At 44.9% G+C, this 21,770-nt stretch overlaps 1 protein-coding gene across 7 annotated transcripts in view; it reads left to right on the forward strand.

The window, feature by feature from the left end:
- BRD9 (bromodomain containing 9) overlaps positions 1-21,770 on the forward strand; it is a 1,136,180-nt gene that overhangs the window by 613,562 nt on the left and 500,848 nt on the right. For all 7 annotated transcript variants that reach the window (XM_069620588.1, XM_069620585.1, XM_069620589.1 and 4 more), the window contains exon 11: positions 15,372-15,504. In XM_069620588.1, coding sequence (XP_069476689.1) covers positions 15,372-15,504 — 133 coding nt within the window. The remainder of the gene's footprint in view (positions 1-15,371; positions 15,505-21,770) is intronic.

The following is a 21,770-nucleotide window of genomic DNA, read 5'->3' on the forward strand; positions in this document are numbered from 1 at the left end:
CCATAGACTTGTTGAGAAAGTCATTCCCAGTTCCAAAAAATGGTCCAGTGAAGACATAGATAGGGTCATGACAAGAATGTCTTCCTTGGCTGATTTTTATGATAAAAATCCTGAACATTTCCTCTCGTATGATCCACAAGGGGCCACACCCTCAGGCTCTACTTATCCTATCCCCCCGAGTAAGAAGGCCCGGTTTGAAACCCCGATGAGGTCTGAACCCCTCGAGGTACAACCTTACGCAACACCATACTCTCGGTATCAAGGAGAGGCTTCCTTTGGAGACCAAGAGTTTGAGATGATAGAGGAGCAAACCGGGACGGGATACTATGGGGATGATGAGGACCAGGAAGAAGGAAAGGATGACCCGGAAACATACAGAGTAGATTCCCCGGTAGAGAACGAAGCCCCGGTTACCGACTCCCCGGTCGATAACCAGCCCCTTTTAAATGAGGTTCTCGCTCGCGCAGCAGAACATTTTCACATTGACACCCACGGTGTACAGGAGGAAAGGGACTTCGCAGAAGAGTTAGTGGGAGAAAGGAGGCCGGTGGCCCAGACCATCCCTATCCTTAAATCCATTCAGCGAAGAATAGATCCGTCCCTGGTGAACCCAAACCTCACCAGAGCAGTTAATCCCAGGGTTGAAAAACTTTTCAGGGCAGCTCAGTCTGACCCTCTCTATATAAGAGGACATCTGAAGCCAGACTCCCTAGTTGTTACCAACACTCGTAAGAGGGCTGGAACACCCTTGTCTTCGTCAGAAGCTCCTCCCGACAAGGAGAGCAAAAAACTATACGGTTTCGGCAGGAAGGTAGCCTTAACGTCCGCCTATCAAGCAAGGATTGCTAACTCCACCACCCTGTTGGCCAGCTACAACTGCCATCAGTGGGAAGAAGTCGCAGCTCTCATAGCATCTGCTCCTGAACCGTTAAAGGGCCAATTAGCTCGGATTTCCGCAGAGGGTAGAGCCGTGTCTGGTTGCATTTTGAAAGCAACCTTCGACGCCGCGGACAACGCAGGCAGATTGATAGCAGAAGGTACTGTTATCAAGAGACATGCGTGGTTACGACAGTCTGGTTTTAAGACAGAAACTCAGGCATCATTGTTAGACAAACCGGTGGAAGCCGATCTGTTGTTTGGGAAGGCGGTCGAAGACGCACTGAAAAATGCCAAGGACGAATACGAGACACTCAAATCCCTTGGCCAGTTAACCAATAAACCCCCCAACCAGAGAGGGAATAGTAATTTTCGTCGCCCACGCGGCCAAAATTCCCAGAGAGGATCTAACTATTCCCAGGGGCAGGGTACACAGTGGAACAACAACCAACAGTCTACCCAGGGTTACGGCAGAGGTAATAGGAGAGGTCGTGGTAAAGGCAGAGGCAGCCCCAGCAAGGGAGGCGGCACGCCTCCACCAAAGCAGTGACGCTCAGTTCAGGGTCCCTTCTCACGCAACCCCAGTAGGGGGACGCATTTCAAACTTCACCCAGGCTTGGGAAGGGATCACATCAGACAGATGGGTGCTGTCAACAGTATCCACAGGGTACTGTATAGAACTACTGCAGCGTCCCCAGAACCATCCTCCACGACAAAGAGTACACTCCCTAGAACATCAGAAGATTCTCCTCGAAGAGATCACCATTCTTCTACAAAAGGACGTGATAGAACTCGTCCCGGGACACCAGGTAAACAAGGGTATTTATTCAACTTACTTCCTTGTGCCAAAGAAAGACTTGACAATGCCCCCAGTATTGGACTTACGGCCTGCCAACAAGTATGTCAAGCCCCAAAAATTTCGTATGACCATGCTACAAGAGGTAATCCCCCTCCTAAAAAAGGGGGATTACATGGCAACCTTGGATATGAAAGATGCTTATTTTCATATTTCCATGTTCCCAGCGCACAGAAAGTACTTGCGCTTCAAGGTGGACAGTCGGCACTACCAATTCAAGGTACTGCCCTTCGGGATAGCTTCAGCACCAAGAGTATTCACCAAGGTACTGGCGGTGGCAGCTGCACACCTACGCAGGGAGGCAATCCCAGTGTACCCTTATCTGGACGACTGGCTCATAACGGGGGAAACCCCAGGAATTTGCAGGACAAACATTCAAAGGACTATCGACCTCCTCCACGATTTAGGCTTCTCAATCAACGAGAAGAAGTCAAGCCTAGTGCCAAGCACCTCAAAACAATTCTTAGGAGCAATCCTGGATACCCAGGAGGGGTTGACTTTTCCTTCAGAAGAAAGAATTCGGAATATACTACTGCAAATTCCGCATTATCAGTCCGGTCAACAAATAACGGTACGCAAAGCAATGCGGTTACTGGGCATGATCGCGTCATGCATTTACCTGGTCCCCCACGCGCGCCTGCGCATGCGTCCATGCAGGAATGGTTGGCGAAACAGTGGTCTCAGGCAAGTGGTCACTGGTGGGCAAGAGAAAATCTCGCAAAGGGGAAACCCTTTTACGATCCCGAAGTACAGGCAGTAGTCACTACAGATGCATGTCTGACGGGGTGGGGAGCTCACCATCTCCACCACACAGCACAGGGTCTCTGGTCTCACTCAGTGGCCAAGAACCACATCAACCTGCTAGAGCTTCTGGCAGTATTCAGAGCGCTTCAGGCGTTCGAGCCCCATCTACTAAACCTGTCAGTGCAAATCCGGACGGACAGCACTACAGCCATGTTCTACCTGAACAAGCAAGGAGGGACTCGCTCGCCAAATCTGTCCAAGCTTGCCCAGAAAATCTGGATATGGGCACTCAGACGGAACATCTTCCTGTCATCGCAACATGTTCCAGGGGAGCTCAATTCTCTAGCGGATGCTCTGAGCAGAGACTCCCTCCCAGAGGAACACGAATGGGTTCTTCACAGAGAGGTCGTAGAAGATCTCTTTTCTCAGTGGGGTTTCCCCACTATAGACTTATTCGCCACAAGCGAAAACAAACAATGCCCAGGATTTGCATCCAGGTTCCCCCAACCAGACTCCCAGGGGAACGCCCTGTGGATGAACTGGTCAGGGATGTTTGCGTACGCTTTTCCACCAACTCCTCTCATCAGGAAAGTGGTGAACAAGATGAACAAGGAATCGATGACTCTCGTCCTAGTTGCTCCCATGTGGGCAAGACAACCGTGGTTCCCACACCTACGCAGGATGGCGGTGTGCGAGCCCATCAAACTTCCAGCCTGGTACAACCTACTGTTCCAAGACAAAGGTCAAACAGTGCACCAACAACCAAACTCAATGAACCTGGCAGCATGGCTCCTGAGGTCATAGAGTTTGGACATCTCAATTTGCCACAGAGGTGTATGGACATCCTAAAGGAATCTAGGAAACCAAACACAAGGCACTGTTACTTTGACAAGTGGAAGAGGTTCGTTATCTGGTGCCAGAGTAGACAAATCAACCCGGTTGATTGCACTCCTTCCAACATTGTTACATACATGCTCCACCTGCTAGATGCAGGATTGGTTTTTAACTCACTGAAAGTACACCTGGCAGCCCTCTCGGCTTACACCACTTCCCATAGCAAGGTGTCGTGGTGGAAAGTACCAGTAGTTAAAGCCTTCATGGAAGGAGTAAAGAGACTTCACCCTCCTATTTCAAACCCACCACCAGGTTGGGACCTTAATGTGGTGCTAACCAAGCTCATGGGCCCCCCTTTCGAACCCATGCATAAAAGCAGTCTCAAACAACTGACTTATAAAACGGCCTTCTTAGTAGCTATTACTTCTATAAGAAGGGTCAGTGAAATTCAGGCTCTGTCAGTGCAGGATCCCTTCTTTACTATCCATAAGGACAAACTGGTTTTACGTACACACCCTAGGTTCTCACCTAAATTTATATCAAAATTCCATGTAAACCAGTCCATAGAGCTTCCGGCTTTCTTCCAGAACCCGCAAAGCTCTGCTGAGGTGAAACTACACACCCTAGATGTGCGTAGGGCGGTCCTCTACTATGTAAATAAAACAAGACCGCTAAGGAAAACAGATCAACTGTTTGTCTCCGTAGCTACAGGCAGAGAGGGGGATCGCGTCTCTAAAGGTGCCATCTCGAAGTGGATTATTAACTGTATCCAGCTGTGTTACTCACTCTCTGAAAAGACTCTGCCCTTTACGCCAAGAGCCCACTCTACTAGAGGCATTGGGGCCACTCTGGCTTTCATTGCAAATGTTCCCCTTGACACTATTTGCAAAGCAGCTACTTGGAGCTCTATTCACACTTTTACTCAGCATTACTGCATTGACACACATTCCAAGGCAGATACACAAGTGGGACAAGCGGTTCTATGACACTTATTTGCTCATGACCCTTCTCACATCCCACCTCCTTCTTCTGGTACTGCTCGCTAATCTATGCACAGCATGTGATCTAAGCAGATTCCACAAGCCTCAGAAGGGATACATTACTCACCGTAATCGTATTTCTGATGCTTGTATCTGCTTAGATTCACATGCGACCCACCCTTCCTCCCCTCAGAGAGAAGGCGCATGATTGCTTGTAGTCCTACCTTTCTGTCTATCTGCTTGGATTATCTGTACTCACGCTACTCCTCATGCTACCTCATGTCAGAAAAAATACAATCTGAGGATCCTAGACGCGTGAGGGATCTTGGGTACAGTGGACGTCACACTAGGGATAGTATTACTGGCATGCCCTGTGTCGACGCCCATTTTCGAGTTTCGAAAAACAAACTGTAATACTCCGCAGCTTCCACTAGATGTCGGCCTATGCACAGCATGTGAATCTAAGCAGATACAAGCATCAGAAATACGATTACGGTGAGTAATGTATCCCATATATATACAATCACCAGTATGTTCATCCACAATACACCATTAAACAACTAACCAGGTGAAACAGGCAAGTAATGCAAATGTACTCAAAATGATGAGAACCAGTCACAAGTCCAATGTCCTATGTATTGGGCCTACTGCCCAAAATTCATAGGTTCCAACACAAGGTTTCTCACAGGTATGTATTCTCGAAAGGGATCCAATGGACGTATGGTGGTGATTCAAAATAGTTTCAAACTATTTAAAAGTTCAGCAACACTTTTTCAGAAGACAGGTAAGCTCTCCTCTCTCTTCCATACCCATGGCTAGCCCAGGGCAGGATCCTTGACCCAGGTTCAATGGCCAAATCTAAGTAGGAGGGAGATTGAAGACAAAGGGCTTTGTTGCTATGGAGGACGGGGCTGGGGGCGGCACAGGTATGCTTTTGTAGCCCCTGACCCTGATTTTCCCAGGAATCATGAGTCTTCTGGGGGTCGCTGGCACCGCATCCTTCTGTCCTTTGTTCGGGTGAGAGGTGCCCAGGGGTTGCAGTTTCTAGGATTTTTCAGGTTGGGTGCAGCTGCAAGATGCAAACCCTGTCTATGAAGAAATGCAGATTCCAATGATGCACACCTCTTCAGGAAACTTCACAGGATGCAGGAAGGTGAGTTCCAACAACGATCACCATTTGCAGGCGATAACAGGCACCCTTCCACAGTCAAAGAAGCAGCTCCAGCACAGGTTTCCTTGATGTTAGGAAGCCGGAAAGTCAGTAGGTGACGACGTATGGCACAAGCTGACGACCACCCAAGTTCCAGTCTTGAATGTGGAACATTGATGCTCCGAGTGAGGTAGCCCATGAGGGTGCTTATCAATCCACTGGACAGTCCAGGGACCCTTCTGAAGACTCTGAGGGGCTAGATCTTCGACAAGGCGTCAAGACCAGTTAGTCCCACTAGTCCAAGGGTTGAAGCACCTACAAGGGCCTTTGGGAGATCAGGCAGAGGAGCAGGGCTTCACTGGACCAATCTCTGGAGGGGATACTAGTCCACTACAGAAGTCGTCCACGGATCCTCAAGGGGCTGCTCTTCTTTGAAGGATTTTTATCTCTAATGTAGATCTGAAGGAAGGCTGCGAGAGGCGTCCTATCCAAAGTCCGAGCTGAAATCAAGTCCAAGCTGTAAGGAACGCATGGTGGCAATAGTAAGACAGACACAAGTGACCACAGTTCAAGGGTGTTTATTAACTTTTGCAAGGATGTGATGAACACCTATCTAAACCTAAATCTACAGATGGGAGCAAGCTACGACCATCAAATTATAATAATGCAGTCCCAGTGGAGTCTTGTAAAATAAAAAGGGCCCATACTTAAAAACCTGTTGCCAATCCTTACCACTAATTTACAAATAATGTGGGGTAGTGTTCATGAGAACGAATTAAATGTTCACAAAATGATATGTCGTGATGCTCGGCCTCCCTTCACCAAGTTTTCAGCACAGGGAAAGGCGGGTCACTAGAGCAAAGCGCACACTCCGGCTTCTGTGGCACGAGGATACAGTTCAGTTTCCACAGTTCAAGATCTTGTGTGTTCAAGCCTCTTTACTTCTTGCAAGTGTCTTGACTTAGAGGGTCTGCTGCACAAAACAATAAGGAGACGTTCTTTCACCTTCAGTATTTCACATGTACACAGTTCGAGTGTTCACCCTGGATCCCCCTCAGCCAGGCACAGATCCTGGTCAATTAGTCTCCGACAGCCGGGCTCGTACCAACGGCGATGTACTTTAAACTATTGAATGTGCACAGGGTTTAGCTTGACCCGCTGCATGACCATTTCAATCTCAATCTTCCTTTTCTTACACTCAGCATCAGTTAGATACCAAACGGAGACCTTCGAATGAGCGCCCATGTGACGCTGGACCACTCTGTATATGGTATCTTGGTTTGACCTTCTAAAGTCCAATTACTCTTGTTAGTTTCCAATTATATTTGCGTTGCTCATCGCCAACGCCTTTCACGCTGTTCTCTTTATAAAAAGTTGCTGCTTTCAACCTTGATTCAAAACACAAGCTGGCTCGGTATCAATCTCTCTGACTCACCGGCTGTGCTGTCTTTTCTGACACCGCTTTGTTGTAGGAGCCAAGGACAGTACCACGGCGGCAATCGCTCCTCCTCGCCTGGGTTATTGTTATGCTCACCTGGCTCCCACAGGAGCGTCGATCTGAACTGGACAGCTGCGGTCTCCTCCAATGTGACGCGTAGTGCCGAGATGACAGACTGGACTGGCCCACCTAGCTTCGTTTGCTTGGCCCATATGAGTATTCTTCTGCAAATGGAGAAAGGGAATTAACCACCCGTGGAGATGAGCGTTAACCCCCACCCCCGCTGTTCTCCCCACTGATCACCTTTAATGCCCCCTCTTATAGTCTCACCTGATGGTTTGGAAAGATGAGCTCTCCATCTTGCATTGAGCACATTGGCACGTAGATAACCAGTTACTTCACTGGTTCGAAGGAATTGGTGAGTTCCAGAACAATATTGACTCTGAGATTTCCGGCAAGACGCCGTAAGTATATAGTTCGTAAGAGTTCAAATGTCTGACTTTCACTCTTGTCCGATTCCTTGCAGGTTGATGCTTGACCCTAGCGAAGAGTTCCTCGTGGCAACCGGTAACATTCAGGTAAGAATTTGTATTATCCAACACAGTTCGATAAAATAATGTCAGTATGTAACCTGTTGCTTTCTCCCTTATTCAGGTGCTGAGAGAAATTATGAAGTCTCGGGGAATAATGCCTCCGGCGGTAAAATTAGCTAAGTCTATTGTGGTGAGGAGGATTCCCTTGTTTGTCCCTTTGTTTCACCTTGCTGTCCTTTTGTTCCCCTTAGGGGCCAGGGTACGGCGAAGATGCGGTGGAGGCTGCGCTGACCCGTGAAGAGGAATAGTACTCCCGGCGGTAAAATCAGGTAAGCCTATGGGGGGTAACTAATATTGCCTCTGTTTATTCCCTTGGCTCACCTTGCTGTTCTTGTGTTCTTCTTAGGTGCCGGAGTGCGGCGGGAACATGCAGAAGGATGCGGTGGATAGTGAAGATGCTGCGAAGGCCGGTGAGTTCAGCACGGCGCTGCAGCAGGCAAGGCGACGCGCATAAAATAACTTCTTTCTTCCAGCTCGAAGGCGCAGTGGATCGGGAAGTCAGGTAAGGATCAAAGGTATTGCTCTTGTTCTAACCTTTTCTCCTTCTTTCTCCCTTTTCTAGGAGCTCCAGACTCGAGGCGGGCGTGGCAGAAGACTGGATGCAGACTTGCAGGCATGGTGAGCATTACGCTGCTGGATGCAGAATAACGCGAAGCGTGTGCTGCTCTTCGGGCGTGGTTTATATAGCTCCAAAGTAGTCCCAGGTAAGTATTCCTCCCCGACCCCACCCGAGTAAAAAATAGTCCCTAGGTAAAGTAGTCCCTTCCAAGCCTCTTTTGGCTTGGAGCTCTTGCAGCATGGTCTGCATCAGCTAAGTTTGCAGCATGGTCTGCATCAGGTGAGTTTTAATCTATGAGCCTGGCGCCTATGGCGCCAGGACTGATTCTCCATATGAGCCTGGCGCCATAGATGCCAGGACTGCACCCAAATGGCCCCTAGCAGGGGTTGTTGGGCTTGCTTGGAATAACTTGATGCCTGCTTCCGGGGCTGCTGGACTTGATCTGGATACCTGGGGGTAGGCATCATGACAGCTATCGACTCGGGAGAGCCCTTGGTACCTCCGACACACTGCACAGTTTTGCTTAGTTTATTTTATTTATTTATAATGCGCACCAGACCCGGAGGCATCAGGGCGCAGAAGGTTATGTCCACTTTGTTGTAGGAGCCAAGGACAGTACCACGGCGGCAATCGCTCCTCCTCGCCTGGGTTATTGACACGGGAGAGCCCTGGATACCTCTGACACACTTCACAGTTTTACTTAGTTTAGTTTATTTATTTATAATGCGCACCAGACCCAGGGGCATCAGGGCGCAAAAGGTTATGTTCAGCTTGGTTACAGGTGCAGGACGAAATATACAGTAACACATCTATATATACAGTGTAGATTACATGATCACATAAGATTACAGTGAAATTATGTGGGTACCTGGAGTGCAGGGCGAAATATACAATAGCACATCAGTATATACAGTGTAGGTTACATGGTTATATAGTAGAGGTTTGAAGTGCAGGACGAAATATACAATAGCACATCAGTAAATACAGTACAGGATTGTATAGCAAAGGTTCGGAGTGAGCGCAGTGCAACGGGAGGGGCGTTCAAGTGGACTAGGACATAGTAAGCGTATCCGCAAACAGAGGATAGGTGTGGGTGAGGATCGTCAAAAGGGTGTTAGTCGGAATGATTATTTATCATTATCTTTTAGCCAGTTGGTCAGATTCTGTCTAAATTTGGAGAAGGGCTGGGGGGTCTCTAATACCAGAAGGTAGGGAGTTCCATAGTTGCGCAGCCTTAACTGGGAAACTTTGTCCTCCAATAGTAGAGAGTTTGAATCGTGGTACTTGGAGGCAGTTCGAATTGGCTGTTCTCGACGGTCTGGACGATATTTTTTTACAGATTCTGTCCGTAAGGTAAGGAGGTGCATTATTATTAAGGCACTTGTGGCTGAGGGAGGCAATCTTGAATTTGATTTTATCAAAGGTGGATGGCCATTTGTGTTCCCTTCTTATAGAGGAAATAGGCTCATTTCTATTGATCTTGAGAGCAGCTCTCACGGCATTGTTCTGGAGAACCTGTATCTTATGGATAGTCTGTTTATTCGCTCCAATGTAGAACGTGTTACAGTAATCCAATTTGGAAAGTATGAGGGCTCTGGCAAGCGTGAGGAAACTGTCAGTAGCGAGGAATTGTTTACTGGCTCTGATAAGTTTGCATGTGTATGCGGTAGCAGAGGCTAGGGAATTGACTTGTTTAGAGAAGTTCAGGGTGGAGTCTAGGTAAAAGCCTAGGATCTTCACTTCCTTTGCTTCTTTTATGTTGTTGCCATCAATGGTTAAGTTGACATAATCTGAGCTAAGTTTGGATATGTGGGTCGGGGTGCCTAGGATAATAAAATCAGTTTTGTCGTCGTTCAGACATAGTCCATGGGTGGCCATCCATGCCTGAACGATACTGTAAATTCTATTCACCAGAGCCAGATCCACGGTGTAATCTCCTGAAAGCGGAAGGAGGATTTGAGTGTTGTCTGCATAGTTAGTGTAGGCGATACCCAAATGATCCATTTCGTCGAAGAGGGGCTTGGTGAATACATTGTAGAGTGTAGGTGACGCACAGGATCCCTGTGGTAGACTACAGGTTATAGGGATAGGGTTTGCTGAGTTCGAAGGAGAGAAGACTCTCATTGTCCGGTTACTCAGAAAAAACTCGATCCAAGTTATGGCCTCCTTAGAGAAGTGAGCTGCGGAATCTAGGTGGCTGCATAAGACTTTGTGGTCGACCAAGTCAAATGCAGCTGAGAGGTCTAGAAGGAGGAGTGAGGCTACCTGGCCTTTGTCTCTAAACTCATCTATTTGGGTCTTAAGATCAATTAAAGCTGTCGCCGTGCCATGTTGAGGGCGGAATCCGGATTCACGAGAACCTAGTAGAAGGTTAGATTCCAAGAAGTTCTGTATTTGAATATAAGCCATTTTATCTAAAATTTTTAGAAGAAATGGCACAGTCGTGATGGGCCTGAAGTTCGTGGGAATGGCAGGGTCAAGGGTTTGCTTTTTTAGTAATGGGAGTACCCAGGATTCTTTCAGGTTGTTCGGACAGTACCGGTAGTAAATGAAGAGTTGATAAATTTAGTTATGAATGGCAAGTGTTCTCTCGCGGCATCCTTAATAAGTTGTGCCAGACATTGGTCACCTTTGCAATTGGACTGTTTAAGTCCCAGTATGACCTTCTCCACCTCAATGGTCGATACTTAGAGAAGCTAAAGCGTGTTTCTTGTTTGTAATGAGGTGGAGGAGCTGTGCTCTGAGGAGTTTGAGGTGCTAGAGAGGCTTTCTTATGGGCAATTTTGGTTTGTAGGTTGGCGACTTTAAGTCATGTTGAATACTGGAGCACCATTTTTTGTCTTTGATGCAGTTTTCTTGTGGTACAATGGGTGTTTCCAGGTCTTTCAGAATACTGAACAATTCTTTGACACCGGATTTGGATTGGGATATTCTGTTATTATAAGTCTCCTGTTTGGCTAAGTGAATGTCTTTCTTATATTGGTTTGAGACCTTGGTAAGGTTAAGTTTATTTTCAGCTGATGGGGAGAGTCTCCAAGCAGTTTCAAGCTTTCTTTTAAGTAGTCTAAGATTTTTTAAGTGTGGGGTGAACCAAGAGTTAAGGTGTTTTTTAGGTTTGCTATTCCTTAATTCCTTAGTTTAAGCGGTGCGATATTGTGAAGGGCTGAATTCATGACTTCGTTGTAACGTTCGACTAAAGAATTTGGGTCCATATTGTCCAGTACAGAATTAAGTTTAGGTATTATATGGGGCAGCAGTTTTTGGTCATGAGTTTTTTGTTCCTCGTAAGTGAATTGGGGGTGGGGGAGCAGGGGCTGGGCCGTGGCTAGGTTAGTGGCCAGAGTGAATACTAGGAGATGGTGGTCTGTCCAGATGTGAGGAGCAAAAGAGGTAATAGTTATCTCACAGTTATATTCTGCAATCCAGTCGAGGATTCAACCTTTGTTGTGCGTAGGTGAATTAACTTTCTGGGAAAAGCCAAGCTCTTGCAGAGTCATAGCAATGGCAGTGGAATGGGTGTCCTTAGTATTGTTGTAACCTAGATTAAAATCACCTAACACTAATGTTAGGGAGGTGTTTTTTCGATTGTTGGACAAGGCCGTGGAGATATCTTCCGAGAAGGTTCCAATGGGACCTGGTGGCCTATAGATAAGAAAGATATTTAGTGTTTTGAGTATTGACAGTGGCGATTTTGACCGTGAGGCACTCACAGGATTTCATAGTAGGTGTTGTCACAATTCTCATGTCTAAGTTAGTCTTGGCTATGATTGCTATTCCTCCACCTCGAGAGAGCTTAGTCTTCGTTCAAGGTCTTCAGTTTCTTACGTTCCAAGGTTCATGAAAGTAACAGTCTTTAGAGTCCAAGGGTACCCCCTCCTTGTGACCCTCTCTGGTCTCGCCGTCTTTCTCCTTGTATTAAACCGCCATCTTGGAACTGCTGTCTCCTCGTGTGTTTTGCCTTCGCTCAGAGTGTACTTGCATGCTCTGCCTTGTGATGAAAGTCAGGTGTGTGTAATGATCCATAATTGCCTGACCTTGTCTGACCATGGTGATGGGACATGTCAGGTATACGGCTCAGGTGTTAGTCCGTTGTCGCTCCTGGGAGGCTGTCCGTGAGAAAGTGTTTGTGTCGGGAAAGGGGGGGGGGGTTAGTTACCAGGTATCCTACCTGGTAGGATGGGGAAAAGGTGTCAAAAGAAAGGGAATACCGCGTTTCACCCTTCCCACTTCGACTCCCCGAAGAACCCTCATCCAGGTGATCATCCTGCACTGGTCCACCCCCCGGAACTGGATCCAAAAGCGATGGCCGTATCCTGGTCACCTGGATGACAGATCCTTGGGGACTAGCGGGTGAGACACCTTCAGGTTTCTCACAAAGCTCACCAGTGGCAAGGATCTGCACCATTCAAACAGGCAGTAGTTGTCGAATCAGTGCCAACTACTTGTTTCACATCTGCCCCCGTACCAGACCTTCTGGCACCAGTGATGTGGACTCGGACTACACAGTCCCAGCCCCCTTCCTGGGCCACACACACAAAAAGGCTGACGAGCCCGCAAAAGCAAGTGCATCACCGTATAAGGGTTTTCCTGGCATAGGAAAAAGGCCAAATTATAATATGGTCAAATAACAAGTGAAATTCTTGTGGCTCAACCATTCTAGGGCATTTGCCACATTTAGTAGCCATGCGTGATGAATGCAAAGGTGCACACCTAAAATAATGCAACAGTACAAATGTAACTGCTGCAACCAGCTTGTCTTTAGGCGCATATATGAAAGTAACCAAAAATCCAATGTATAAAATGTTAGTGTGATACAAAAGTATCCCCATTGCACTTCACTGTAAGGTGCTGTGAGGAATGTAAACATTTTTCTTTAAAAAGGAAACTTTTTCCCAGTACTGATAGTCTGAAGGACTTATCAGTTTCTCCATAACAAATACGTAGAAGGCAACGGAAGGGGGTATACAGACTATTCACGGAAATAATTTGCACTGAGAGCTTTTTCACCTAAAAATGTTTAGTGAAAGACTTTTTGCTCGAAAAATCTTTTACTGATTTTTTAATATCGAATGTTAACAGTTTTTTAATGTTACATTGTATCAATATAACAATGTAACATTAAAAATGTTTAAGGTATAATGTATTTTTGGGTGGGTTAAAGGGTTGCATTTGTTAGGCAATGTCTGTGTGTTTTTAAGAGTGGAAAATAGAGGTTTGGGGGGACCCCCAATAAAAAAAAGTTTAAAAAAATGAATTTGGTATATAGGTTTACAGGTTTCCTTACTTCCCTCAACTCTAAAGTCCCTGGGAGAGTTGTCTTTGACTGCATTGTCAACTACTTTGGGGTGCATGCACTATGTTATCCCCTCCAATCTGGATTTTGGAACAAACTTCCCTCTGAAACGGCTCTCACATCTTCACCACTTCTCCATCCTGCTTGCTCTCTGTGCATCCTTCAACATAAATTATCATCCCTCCCTCCTCCGAACTCTTTCCCCAAATTGGCTTTAAGGATACACTTTTTGGTTGGGTGAATTTCTCTTCTTCCAATTATCCTTTTCCATCTCAATGAACTCCAGCACCTTTCTGCACTTCTCCTGTGGGAATTCCTCATGGATCAGTCTTGGGACCACTCACCATCACCCTCTACCCCTACTCCCCAGCGAATCTCATGTCTTCCTTTGGCTTTCACTGCTACCCTGGCATTCCTCTCCCTCTTCACCCTGCTAACTTTGAATGTATCACAAGCTGCCTTTCTGCCACCTGTCACTGAATGGCTCTTCACTGCTTGATGCTAAATTCCTCACAGACACCAGTCCCCTTTCTCCCAGCCTGCAATGCCATTCCTACGCCCCCATCCTATCTCCTTCCTCCTGACCCCCTTATTCCTTTAACTGTTAATAACAACCTTTGGGTCCTCTTCAATAGCAGATTGATCATGGCTACGCAGCAGCCAAGATCAACGTTCTCCATATCACTAAGTTTTGCCTGCACCTCACTCACCAATCGGCTAAAATGCTTTTCCTTATTCTGTTGCTCTGCAAACTGAACTATGGCGCTAGACTAGCCCTTGGACTTCACTTTTCTCTCCTGTGACACATGCACCCTTTACAACCTAGCCAGATCATCTCCCACCTGAATTCACCACCCCATGCTGAATGGCTCATTAGAAAATAGCTCCCTCTTTAAGTTTCTACTCCTCTGCTTTGTCATCCATGGTCCTGCCCTCTATTACGTTTGTGAAAGTATCGCTATACTCTGAATCTCGTGATCTGTTATGCATCTCTCAACAACGTATCTGTCCCCTGGGCCCCTCAGCAGCAGCTCCTGCTCCTTCGCACCAGTGGTCCCTCTCTCCTGAAATGCTCTTCACCCAGCCATCAAAGCCATTGAATTGGAGGAACTGTTCGACAAGTTCAGGTTCCACTTGATAGCTGACTTGGGGGCTTCTCCTAAAATACCACATACAAATGTATATACGTGATTTGCACATACGTTAATACTAGCCTTAGGCCCCAAATGTCGATCGTATTTATGTTCTCTCACACAGCTCAGGATTTCCTTCCAACTTGCGTGCATCAGCTGGGGATTAATGTGATTTTCTTTCCATACTCTACAACATATGGTAAAAGATTGCAGGTGCGATTCTGGCACACTTGTTCTGGGTATAATGCTGTTCGTATTTGGCACACTTGTTCTGGGTATAATGCTGTTCGTATTTGGCACACTTGTTCTGGGTATAATGCTGTTCGTATTTGGCACACCTATTCTGGGTATAATGCTGTTCGTATTTGGCACACTTGTTCTGGGTATAATGCTGTTCGTATTAATTTTGAAGCAAGACGCCAAATGTTGTATTATGCAAATCCGCTCTTTACTTTGGGATTGCCCTAAATGGAGAAATTGGGAAACTGTTATAGGTAACTTGCAGCAATGGAAGTGTGTTCTATTGTAGTTGCAAGGGACCTATATTGTTTCTTGATATATTTGCAGCCAATTTGTGCCTGATCTTGAGTTTTTTAAATGTGTTTATTTAATCCTGGTAGGATGTCAGTCGATATATCCATTGATTCCGAAAATGCTGTAACAGTCTGGTATCTATGAAATCATTTTACTCGGTTAAATAACTTTCAGATGATAATTCAGCTTTAAATTTACTTTTCAAAACAGTGGTTCGGAATTATACACTATAAGTAATTGCTGCATTGCCTTATTAAATTTCATGCAAAACTACACTGTTTGTGTATACATTAAGCAACTATGAAGGCCTGCATATTGATTTACTAAGCCTGCAATTAATGCATTTCTATTCTCACTGTGTTTTTCTTCATTGCAATCTAGTTACGTTTCTCAGCAGCGCAAGTACCGTGCTGTCTCTGCAAAATAACACAATTTTTAATGATCTAAAACAAGATGAAATGGAGCTACTATATTCTGGCTATGGAGATGAAACTGGGATACACTGTGCTTTAAGGTAGCTATTTTGTTCTTTGCATATTTGTGAAATTAAGAGGGAAGCCTCATCAAAGTTCTCCTCATAGTTTTGTTTTGATAGCTAAATGTGTGTCAGAGATGTAAGCTGCAGTATTCATGATTGTAGACTGAGACTTCATTTCATTTATTTGCATTTTTAAAGCGCTCACACAGCCCGGGGGCATCGTTATAGGAATATGTCTTAGTTGCGCATTTATAACGCGCTTAAACCCAGAGGTTTCTAAGCGCGGACCCGGGGATCGAACCTGTGTTGGTTTGTCTCCTCTTGTTTCCAAGGCGAGCACGTTACCGCTGAGCTATCTTACCGGGACTTGACGCGAGTGCTCAGGTAGATCAGCGCAGATTTAATTTGGCAAAGGCATGTTGCAGATCTTGATCTGAAAATCCCATGCACTTGGCAAGTTGAGGAATGCACCTCAGTTGGTTGTAAATTAAATCAATATCACCCTGTTTAAACGCTACTTACAAACAATTGGAATCATATGTTTTGTGTACACAAGAATGCTAATTTAGCAAACTCCCTACCCTATAAGGGCATTTGCCAATATAGACCTGAATTTCTGTTTGTGTTTCTAATGGGTACACAAACCATTTCTAAATGGGTAATTATCTCCACACAACAATCCAGATTAGAACTGCATACTCTTAAAATGCTATGGTTTAGTATATACATATAATTGTGCATTTTGAACTCAATGGGATACATTTTACTCTCTCTCAAACACTACCCCTGTACACTTTCTCTGCCTACAAATGGTGACACTGATATTGCCACAATTGAAAAATCATATGCCGAGATTATCACCATATCACTTTCAAATGCTCAGATTTCTTTTTTTTGAGTGTTGATGTATTATTTATTCCATTTCATGTGTTTAATGTTTTTTTGATGAAAAATTGAAATATTCTGAAATGAATCTATTTGAAGCTGTTCATTATGGTTAGTTCTATTTGTAGAATATGAGCTTTTAACATGCACATTTTCTTTTTCCTAAAAGTGGATCTGTAAATATGTCATTTGAACCATTGTTTTTTGTTCAGTCCATCTCAAACACATTTCTAATTTAAATTTAGCTTTGTATTTTGGGTTTTAAGTAAAGTCAAATTCAGTATCCTAACCATAAAAGGAAAGCCCCTAAGTACCACAGATTTCTCTGAGTCACCATTTTGTTAGATAACACCCCAGGCCACCACTGACCCATCTTTACGTATATTTAATTAGCGACTTGGCCCCAGGCGAAGTCAGAAGGGAGGATATAACATTAGTGCAGCTCTTCCTCGATTAAGAGTTGACTAGCTCCAAGAATGTGCAAGGGAATCAGGAAAGGGAAACATGGAAAAACGTTCTAATAAAAAAAAGAAAAATGTAAAATAATATGAATTATTTAGATGAAATTAATCCTTAAACGGGCAACTGCAGCTCAGGGAAGTGGTTGAAAAGGGGTGGTTTGTATGCAGATTCTTCCCAGAAGAGCATCTCCTAAGAGCGGCTCAGTCTACACAATGCCCCAGGAATCCTCAAATGTTTGCTGGTAGGACCCAAGGACTGCTCATGCAGTAGCCTCAGAGGTGTATCCTTAGGTCAAAGCAACCCATACCTGGAAGTGTCTTCAGGGTCAACCCAGTCTACCTATTTTAAACTGTACAGGGCTGATTGGCCCTTCAGTGCTCTTCTTTTGGTTAACTGGTGCTTATGTTGTTGGCTGAAAGAGTCCCTCCCTGCTCCTCGATGCTGTGAGGTGTCCTTACTTTGATATAAAACACTATACAAGCAACAAGTATGCCATAGCCTTTTGTGGTACACACACAGATCCCAGTTTACACTATTTCCCTCTCTTTCTGACTGCTAAAATAATCTAGAGTGTGTCCTACCCTTTTGCTCTCCAGTTACATTCACCTTTTACACAATCTATTTTAAACCGGGCCGCCGGCATCCCTGAATTACTTTTTCCGGAGTCTACCCAATGGAAAAATATAAAACAAATTCCAGGGTCAAAAAGCCACTGTCTGGCACTCTGAGGACATTTCAAGGATGTTTATTACAAATAATAAGGAAAAGACGTACCTATCCCTATTACTAAATGGATTTTGCCTACCTAACAAACTAAGGGTGCTCGTCGGTTGTCCAAAGTAAAAGAATACCTCCGTCCAAAACCTACTTCCAATTGGTCCTAGCACTATAGATAACCAACAGAAAAACACCAGAATGTTCATGTTCAGCCTCTGGTGAGCTTCCGCTTAAGACAAACTCTCTGGGCGTCTTCTTGGGGCAAGTCAAAAATGTTTAATTTCAAGTAAAAATAAAGCAAGTTCTTCAATCCGAACTAGAAAAGGGAATGAAAGCACCTGTTTGGGACAGTTTTTCTCAAGTCCAACTAAGGGTTTAGTAAAACCATACAGCGGAGACAGTACAAAACTCCACTCTTAGTATAAGGTTGTACCACCTGAGTATTTGGTAGTGTAGACAAAGCAGCCAGAAATTGTAGCATACATGTAGTCCAAAGAAAAACTGAAACACTATGCATTGTAAAAATACTTGGTTTATTTAAATAAAAGTAGAGCAAGATGAATCTTGGATAAATAAGTACTATTGCATTATATATAAACACAATTATAAAAACCAACCCAATGCTTTAAAGTACACAGACCAAAGCATAGACCCTGTTCAGAAAACGAACAGTATTTCTAGGGAGGTGCGACTTTATCAAACACAATTAGTATAGGACACACTTCTTCATGGGGAGTAAAACCATTAGTTGGTTTTAGATTACTTTACAGTAAGTCAAGCGTAGTAGACCCTGTCAGTCATGCAGTGACACTCAGTTTAAGCAGTCACTTAGTAAACCAATCCTATTACCAGGATACTTTTCTGAATAGTGGAACACAGATTCAAGGAACAGTATAAACCCATAACTACATTCAGGATAACATGGCTATACCAGGTGAGTAAGACGTTTTAGTGTAATATACAGTTACAGTTGCTTTTCAGCTCAGTGGAACACAGATCAAGGTAAGCAATAACTCTTTACACTAATTTAGGATTGCACCAGGCAGACGAAGGTCAGCTACACCTTCCAAACATTTATTATGAATTGCACACAGCTATTCAAGGTAAGTAAAACCTAAGGCAGACTTATTCTAGACAGGCTATACAGGAGGTCAGGGGAAGCAAGACCCAGTTGGTAAACTTATACACTAATATTCTGAAAGAAATAGTTAAGTGAAGCCAACCGCATTACCTTTGGGAAAGAGGCACAACCAATTCACAGGTGAGTAAAAATAACCTTACATATACTTTTCAGAATGGCAGAACACATTCAAGGTAAGCAAGAACTTTTGTAATTGTCCACTTTCAGAGTGACAGTTACCAACCAACTCTTTCACAAGTAAGTAACGTTTAAACACTTGTTCTGCTTTTCAAGGCAGAATACCTTTCTTATCCAGTCCTTCCCTAGTTTATTGCATGAGTTCTCTTTGAGGCAGAACAGGGACCCTAGTGGTCTAGGTGCCAGCTATAGATGGGGTGAGATAGCGTTCAGTTGCAGGAAAAGTCAGAGTTCCTGAGGAAGTCTCTTCAAAACAAGTAAGTAGTTCACTTTAGAGTTTGAAAGGGTCTAGGGACTTCTGAGAAGACACCCTAGGAGGATTCCAGCAGTGGGCCTCTGTGAAATGGATTGGAGGACTCCCAATCACAAAAAACACCCCAAAGCTGTACAGAAATCGCACAGGCTTATGGTAAGTAAATACCACAGCAAACACAGTACCTCAGCAGAGAAGAAGAGCTTCCAGCGGAGGAGACTTCAGGATATGCAGCCAAAAACCCAGTCGATGAATTCCTTTTCTTGAAGACAGAAGACAGGGTTATGGAAGGGGTTTTGCAGCAGGCATCAAAGGGGAAGGCTCCAGGCAAGAGTTTATTTGCGTCTGTATGCGGCTCTGGTATTGGCGCCCTTTTCAGGAGCCAGGAGAAGACTGAATATCGCTGGTTGGATTTTCGTCTCTGATCTGGTCCAGCACTTTGGTGAAGGGACTGCAAGGACTTAAATTGTGTCTCTGGAGAGCCAGGAGAAGGCCACCAAAGTTTTAGCTCTATTTGGAAGACCATGCACCGCACGATGGCTCGAGGTCCCAGGGTATTGTGGTATTGCAGCCTAGCAAGGTCGCAGCACATCATGGGATGTCTCAAAATGCAGTTCATCTTGAGACTAGTGGATCTCACCAGCCTCTGTGTGAGAGGCGTCAAGTTTGTGACCCCTAGGTCGATTGGAAGGAAGAGTTATAGCTGCTCTGGTTACACAGCGGCTCTCCGGTCGCTGGAAATCACTACAGCCGTCTTTTCTTCAGCTTCCTTTTTGGTTTCAGTTCCAGTGGTCGACTTGTCAGCAGCTTGCAGGTTCGGAGTAATTAACAGGCAGTACAGCACGACCTCTGCATCCTCTCCCTGCATTTTACAGAAAGGGGTTGCCAGGCTGTCCAATCAGGACAGTCAGCCCCCCATTGAGACTGGTCTCCTTTCAGGCAAGGTGAAAGACAAATGGCTGCAGAGGTTTGGACTCCTCCCTCGCTTCCTGCCTTCTCTGAGGTCTTCCTACCTAGAATGGCAGGGGAAGACCTCAGAAACTACAAGCAAGCAAGAAATGGCGAAAAAAGGAGCCCACCATTTTAGACAAATGGTGGCCCTTCTGTGCATTACCGAGGCTGAATTAACAGCCTGCGAGGAAAAATGACTAAAAGTCATGAAGGTAAAACCACTGCCACCAGCCTTTCTTGTAAAACTCGCAATTGTAGCACAATCTTATCAGGTAAGTAAGTGCCCCAAGCACTCCACATAAGGTGGGTTGTGCTGGCTCACTTTTACAAAATGTAAAGGGGATGAAAATCCCTCTTTACTACTTGGGGACTGTAGTTCACCCAGGTATAGGAAAGAGAAGTTAACAGGGGAGCCCATAGGGGCAACCCAGCCAAAGCGCAAAACTTGAAGGAAACTATAACCTCAACCATACACTATGGAGAGACATCAAAATGTCACCCATAAAGAGTAAAAGACTAGTTGAGAGGGGAAAAAGATTCCCCTTCACTTAGGAACAAGGTAATATAGTTACCTAGTCAAAGCAAAAAAGTTCTGGGGTGGACACAGGTCAGGAAGATTTATCATAGATATGAAAATCTTACCTAACAGCGCCCCACCCCTCTGCTGAACTAGAATCACCAACCAGAATTTGCAGCATCTCAAAATCCACACCAATCATCACTAAGCGAACTAAAGATACAGACTAAGACTAGAACAAAATCAAAATACATAACCCGTTACCTCTGCACCTACAATCCTACCACAACAGAAAACAAATAGCCCACAACTAAGGACCCAAAGAATCCTAGCGTGGACCCCCACCAGGCTACCAAACTGCATACCACAACAGACAGAACCCAGCAACTCCAAAAGCATTTTCAGAAAAACCCCAACAAGAATTAGTGAAGCTAGAATCCCTAACCTTTCACAGCACTTATATAACCACAGACGGGAGAAAAGTCCATACGGACAACCAAACACCTGAATACCACAAATCAGAACAAAGAAACCCATTACACAACTTGATAGAACTCCTCAACAAAGGGATAGAGAGGCCCCAACTACGCAACCAGCAAATAACCTCACTGTTGGGTAGATTTTCCTTCTTGAGTGACATCTCCCCACTTTGTGTTTCACCCAGCATATTTTTGCTGGACTATTGGATTTTTAAACTGATTCTCCCGAGTGGGTAGGAACCTCATTCTTTTACTCTAACCTTGGGAACCCTTTTTATTTCTTTTTGATACTTTTTAATGCAGTTGTGCTTTTCTCCATGTTTTCTGGCATGTACATTTTATTATTGCAGCACACAGCACGTTCTGTGCAGTGTTGTTGAGGAGCTCCTTTTTACTTTACCTGTGTAACATAAGTTACCAGGGCAGGAGGGACACCCTTGTGTCCCTCCTGTATTTTATTTTGTGAGATCAGCACACTCCACCTTATATGAAGTGCTGATGGGAACTATTGTCTCTCTTTTCTCACTGTTTCAGTAACTTTTAGTTACTGTTACAAGTTCATCTGACAGGCTTGTGGCAGTGTACCTTTTTGCAAGACATTTTGTGGACAAGGGACACTGGGGGTTACCATTTGTCTAAAATGGTAGTTGTACTTTTCTTAGCCCTGTTCATGATTACTTGTTCTTACATGAGCCTTCTTCTACCTGCCTGGGTGAGGGG

Source organism: Ambystoma mexicanum, chromosome 5q (assembly GCF_040938575.1).
Source record: "Ambystoma mexicanum isolate Mex_15411 chromosome 5q, UKY_AmexF1_1, whole genome shotgun sequence".
Taxonomy (NCBI): domain Eukaryota; kingdom Metazoa; phylum Chordata; class Amphibia; order Caudata; family Ambystomatidae; genus Ambystoma; species Ambystoma mexicanum.